Here is a 5,874-nt window from a genome sequence, read left to right on the forward strand (position 1 = left end):
AGAGAGGTTGTGGAATAAACACGCTGCTCCTTGTGGCCGAAGAGCAGTTTGTGTTGTTTTTCTTTCTGTTCACTCTGTGATTTTTTATGTCTTTGTCTGTCTGGGTTCGCTCAGCCTGCGGTGCGCGTAATTGTGTGCAGTCCCCTGAGTGTCCGTGTGAGGGCGCAGTGAGCCCTTGATGCAGGGGATGCTGCTGGCGCTCAGACAAAAGAGAAAGAGGGAGATTCAGAGACTGAGGGGGGGGGGGGGGACATATCTGTACAGTAAATATCTGTACAGTAAATATCTGGACAGTAAATATCTGGACAGTACATGTGAGATGAAATGCCACTTGTGCGTAAAAAGCTGGATTTATGTGTGATTATTGATGTCATACATACACAAATATCTATTATTATTATTATTATTATATAACAAATTCAGTATTACTTTAAAACATGTTGAGTTATCTAATCCAGACTGTGCCAAACAACAACAAACACACGCTTTTTTCTATTTCAAACACAATTTCCTCAAAAGCAACACACGTTGTTTGTATTGCTGTGATAAATACATGTATAGTGTGTGTATTGTCTGTGTGTGTTTATATATGTGTGTGTTGGGGGGGTGGGGGGGGGGGTCTGCTGTAGTGCCCTTGAGCAACCTGACCAAGACGTCAAATCCCAGCAGCCCCCGGGGTTCTTCTTCGACTGATCATCCCAACGGAGACAAGAGAGGAGAGAAAAGACAGTTTGCCCGAGGCTACCCATAACACATCATTCTTCCTCTTTATTCTGAACTTTGTGTTCTTTCTTTCTTTTGTCTGTGCCTCCTTCCATTTCTCTCCATTCTCTTCCACTCTCCCCTTTTCCTCTTCCACCCCTTTTCTGTGCATTCGTTTGCTGTCGTTCCCTCCTCACTTTGTTTAGACTATTATTTTCCTCGATTCACCTTGAAAGAAAAGCTGCCAGCCAGAAACCCAGAGCCTCGACTGTACCACCTCCTCCTCCTCTTCCTCCTCCTCCTCCTCCTCCTCCTTCCAGCCTGGGAGGGAGGAGCCTCTTTTCCTCCCCGCAGAACTCGGTGTATAACACACTGCAGCCAGCCACAATGTGTGTCAGAGGACTGTCTGTGCTCCCAAAGTAGATGACTGCAACAAATCTGGTGTCTGTATCACTGACTGCGAGATATACGAGGACAAATTGCTTCGCGCACTATCATCCCAAGTCAGGACGAGGTGAGCATCCTCTCATCATCTAAACACAGAAACGTGTTATTATTATTATGATTATTATGATTATTTCTGACATAAATATGACCTCTCTCTTAGATTAAGTTGTTGCTATTGTGGCGTTTTTGTGTCATTTTGTGCGCGCTGACCCGGTGCGTCCTTTGGCACCAGTCCGTGCGCCTCGGTCACTTTTACGCACAATCTCCTGTGAGATTTGTGCGGTTTTTGAAACAGCTCACAGAAGGAGTGAGTGTGGAATCCAGCGGAGCAGCCTGTGTGTGTGTGTGTCTGTGTGTGTCTGTGTGTGGGCTTCGGCTCCTGCTCCTGCTCCAGGTGTGACACACACAGGAGTGAGGGAGAGACGCTTCCTCAGCATGGACACTAAAAGTCCCTTTTGTCCCCTTTCGCAGGTTTTACAGTTTGTGGGACAGAATGCCGACGATAAGTAAAAACTCCGATTTGGAGTTTGACTCCTTACAACCGTGTTTCTTCCCGGATGAGGACGACTTCTACTTCTGTGGTCCCGCCGCTGCGCCACCGGGGGAGGACATCTGGAAGAAATTCGAGTTGCTGCCCACGCCACCCCTGTCCCCGAGCCGAGCCGTGCTACCGGGGGAGCCGGCCACTGGCGACCCGGAACCGGACCCCTTGGGCTTCGGGCTGGGGGACCCCCTGGACTGGGCTTCCGAACTGCTGCTGCTGCCAGAGGATGATATCTGGGGGGCGTCCGACGATGGGGACCTGTTCGGCTCCGCTTTGGATACTAACCCCAACAGCATCATCATCCAGGACTGTATGTGGAGCGGCTTCTCCGCCAGGGAAAAGCTGGAGCGGGTGGTCACGGAGAAACTCGGGAAGGCTATTTCCACGGCCACGGCGAGCGGCAGGAGTGCGTGCGTAAAGGCGCCGGAGGTGGTGGTCCACAGCTCCAGCTCCAGCAGCAGCTCGGTGACGGAGTGTGTAGACCCCGCGGTGGTGTTCCCTTTCCCGGTGAACAAGAAGAGCTGCAGCAGAGACTTACCCGGGACCGTAAATACGTCCACGGACCACGGGAGCGTATCCAGCGACTCCGGTAAGAACCCGAAGATGCGCCAAAAGCCTTTGTTTACCTTTTTTTTACTAGGAAATTCTAATGACAACATAAATTTAGAATTTTTTTATATTGTTATTGTTTTTTTTTTGTTTTTTTTTTAAAATTATTATTATTATTGTTAATATTATTATTATTATTATTATTATTATTATTATTATTATTATTATTATTATTATTATTATTATTATTATTATTATTATTATCCACCACCCTGCCTATTTGGAGGGACAGGAGCTTGTTCATATGACTGGCTGGCCCACAATCGGATTATACCTCTTCACATTCCCCGCAATACACACAGACACACACGCACACGCACACGCACACACACCCACGCACACAGTGGAGAAGTGACACAGTGAACGAGGGTTTATGTAATCAGCGGGCTCTTCATCCGGCAGATGGCAGTAAAATGGGGAATCGTGCGCCTTAGTGAACCCGGGGCTGGCATCTGAACACAACAATAACGCACCACACACACGCACACGCGCACACACACACACACACACACAGACACACATTCACTGACCTCACTTGTGACCAGGTTGTGAAAAGGTGTTTCAATAATGTGATGAGCTGATAAAGTGTGTGATGGGGTCACTGTGCCGTGAAGGCTTGTCATTACGCTTGGGTTCATGGAGGATTGGCGAGCAGTGGGGGGGGGGGAAATGGGCACTTATTAGAGTCAGGAGGAGTAAAATTAGCTCTTTGGTCAGAGACAAGAATAGAAACAAGGGACTGACACGCTCGTATTTTACCATCATCTTCAGGAGGGGAATAGTGTAGGAAGTGGTTAAATAGTGTAGGAAGTGGTTATGTGTTTGGATTCGGAAATGAGAGTGTGTGTGTGTGTGTGTGTGTGTCTGTGTGTGTGTGTGTGTGTGTGTTTAATCGCCCTAAGACTTCATCTCCCATCTATTACTGCCCATGAGTTCCCCTAAACAAACACTCACGAGTCCTTATCGGTGTGTTTTCGCTGTGGCGCAGGAGTACAAAGGCCTCCAGCTTGGCACAGAGGGCAGAACCCACAGCCGGCCCCTGTGCCAAACACCTCCTCCACGGGGGAGGAAAGAGGATGGAAGGAAGGAGGGCCCGGGCTGCTTCTTTTTAGCAGGGGCGGGGAGAGGAGAGGAGAGGAGAGGAGAGAGAGGAGAGGAGAGAGGAGGAGGGGGGGGTGACAGCTTTGAACAAGCGCTCCCCTCTCGACAGCTGTCTCCCTGGCGCCGCTCCAGCTCCGAGGCTTAGAAATGGGTGGTGATCCGATCGCCTGCCGCCCCCCCCCCCCCATCCTCCCGCCCCATGTGCTTCCTCCTGTGTTGTTGTGGAGCTCGTTGCCTTCTCATCGCCCCCAAACGCAGACTGTGAAACTCCACAGTGTTGGTTTGTCCCTGTGAATGAGCCGCTGGAGCAAGGGAACCCCATCACTCCCCAAAAAAAATGAGTCGTACAGTACCAAGAGGGACACTTGAAATCTGCTCCTATAGAAAGAGGACTTCAGTTCCCACTTAGGCGGATGTGTTATCTCCCCGTGCAGAGGTTTTATGCTCTTTCTTCTATTTATACCCCTTCCCAACCCCAATAAATGAGCTGTTCCATTCAGAGAGCCAAATGCCAAACAGCTAAATCCCAGCCTCACATGTGGCAAAGCCAGCCACGCCCCCCACATCCACCCAGCTGTGCCCGGCCTTGTTGTGATGGCAGCACCAGCCTCTGTGTGTGTACAGTGTGTGTACAGTGTGTGTACAGTGTGTGTACAGTGTGTGTACAGTGTGTGTACAGCGGCGTCTGAAGTGAGTTTCTGTCAGCTGTAAAATGCCACACTCTTCAGATGCTCCTGAGCTGATAATGAGAACCATTATCACAAAGGCATTTGAACCGGGCCTCACACGCTCTGCCTCACGATGGGGCCCACTTCCTCTCATCCTCAAAGGCGCCGGGTCGGTGGGACGATAAGTCGCACGATTTCCGCACCCAGGTATTAAGACGGAGGAGCTCAGTTTTCTAACTTCACCGCGGGTCAAAGTTAAGGTGAAGTCCCCGAACCGCCGCCCGAGCGACAATCGCAGCCAGTCAGCGTGGAACTGGAGCTTCCGCTGAGAGACGGAATCGGCATCGGACTTAAAAAACTGTCTCGTCTCGCAGGAGAAGATTAGGGAGAGGTTTTGAAGGAGGGAGTGGGAGGTGTGGGGGGGGGGGGGGGGGGTAGAATGAAAGGCAGAAACCCAGGCTGTCTGCTCAGCGCTGAAACTGAACGTGTCAACGCCTGCAGAGGAGATGAGTCGAGTGACTGACACTAAGCATTAAGGGGGTTTTGTGCTAATGCAAACAACGTTGAGCAACGTGTCCACTCCCACACTCTCTCTCTCTCTCTCTCTCTCTCTCTCTCTCTCTCTCTCTCTCTCTCTCTCTCTCTCTCTCTCTCTCTCTCTCTCTCTCTCTCTTGATCTCACTCTCAGGTCTACACGCTCAACGCACATACCTGTCACCCGCTGGAACACATTGATGACATAGCGAGAATGCTTGTGTGTGTGTCGGAAACGATCAAGTCACTCACCTCCCGTTTTTCTTTTTCTCCCCAGAAGACGAAGATGACGACGAAGCAGAGGAGGGAGAGGACGAGGACGAAGATGAGGACGAGGATGAGGAAGAGGAGGACGAGGACGAGGAGGAGGAGGAGGAGATCGATGTGGTCACGGTAGAGAAGAGGCGCTCCACAATCAACAAGGCGTCACCCATGGCGACAGGCACCGTCACCATCTCGGTGCATCCCAAGTGTCACGAAGCCAGAGGCGGTTCCTCGGGGTCCGGCGCCTCGAGCCGGTTCGTCAGCCGAGCCCCCCAAGAGCTGATCCTGAAGAGGAGCTCGGTCCACCAGCAGCAGCACAACTACGCGGCGCCCTCCCCGTACACCTCGGACGACGACCCCACGCCGCCGCCAAAGAAGCAAAAGACATCCGACGCCCCTCGCCCCACCAGGACCATCTCCTCCTCCTCATCCTCCTCGTCCTCCTCCGTGTCCTGCGGCTCCGTCCCGTCCGCGGCGGCACGCAGCAAGCGCAGCACCAGCGGCGACTGCAGCCCGCGCGGCAGCTCCGACTCGGAGGACAGCGAGCGCCGACGCAACCACAACATCCTGGAGCGCCAGCGCCGGAACGACCTGCGCTCCAGCTTCCTGACGCTGCGCGACCACGTGCCGGAGTTGGCGCACAACGAGAAGGCGGCGAAGGTGCTGATCCTGAAGAAGGCCACCGAGTACGTGAGCTCGCTGGAGACGGAGGAGACGAAGCTCCAGCGGGAGAAGGAGCGGCTCCAGGCGCGCCGGCAGCAGCTGATGCGCCGGCTGGAGCAGGCAAGGACACGCTAAAGGACAAACCGATACAACACAGAAACACTCAATAGACCCCCCTGGACGACCCCCCCTCTTGTCTCAACTCAGTCAGACACACCACCCCCCCCCAACACAGGCCTTTACACTTCAGCACAGACACACACAGGCCTGCATATCTGTTGCGTATGTGATCACACACCAACACAAGATCTCAGAGGACGTTTCTCTTCAGATGCCGGGCAC

General features: G+C 52.4%; 1 protein-coding gene across 2 annotated transcripts; it reads left to right on the top strand.

Annotated features, from left to right (window-relative positions):
- Positions 1-1,122: 1,122 nt before the first annotated feature.
- Positions 1,123-5,668, top strand: mycn (MYCN proto-oncogene, bHLH transcription factor). Of its 2 annotated transcripts, none has more exons than XM_061091759.1 (3): positions 1,123-1,216; positions 1,621-2,282; positions 4,883-5,668. In XM_061091759.1, the coding sequence occupies exons 2-3, from the start codon at positions 1,643-1,645 to the stop codon at positions 5,665-5,667; spliced, it is 1,425 nt and encodes a 474-aa protein (XP_060947742.1). In that variant the 5' UTR covers positions 1,123-1,216; positions 1,621-1,642; the 3' UTR covers position 5,668. The 2 variants fall into 2 exon arrangements, with proteins under 2 accessions (XP_060947742.1, XP_060947741.1); XM_061091758.1 differs by having other exon boundaries at positions 1,159-1,216; positions 4,886-5,668.
- The last annotated feature ends 206 nt before the right edge of the window (positions 5,669-5,874 follow it).

The sequence above is a fragment of the Limanda limanda genome, chromosome 18 (genome assembly GCF_963576545.1).
Source record: "Limanda limanda chromosome 18, fLimLim1.1, whole genome shotgun sequence".
In the NCBI taxonomy this organism is placed as follows: Eukaryota; Metazoa; Chordata; class Actinopteri; order Pleuronectiformes; family Pleuronectidae; genus Limanda; species Limanda limanda.

Bases quoted from the DNA above. Each gene is read 5' to 3' on its own strand.
- mycn (XM_061091759.1), top strand. From the start codon at position 1,643: ATGCCGACGATAAGTAAAAACTCCGATTTGGAGTTTGACTCCTTACAA. The intron at 2,283-4,882 runs GTAAGAACCCGA...TTTTCTCCCCAG, and splicing joins GAGCGTATCCAGCGACTCCG to AAGACGAAGATGACGACGAA.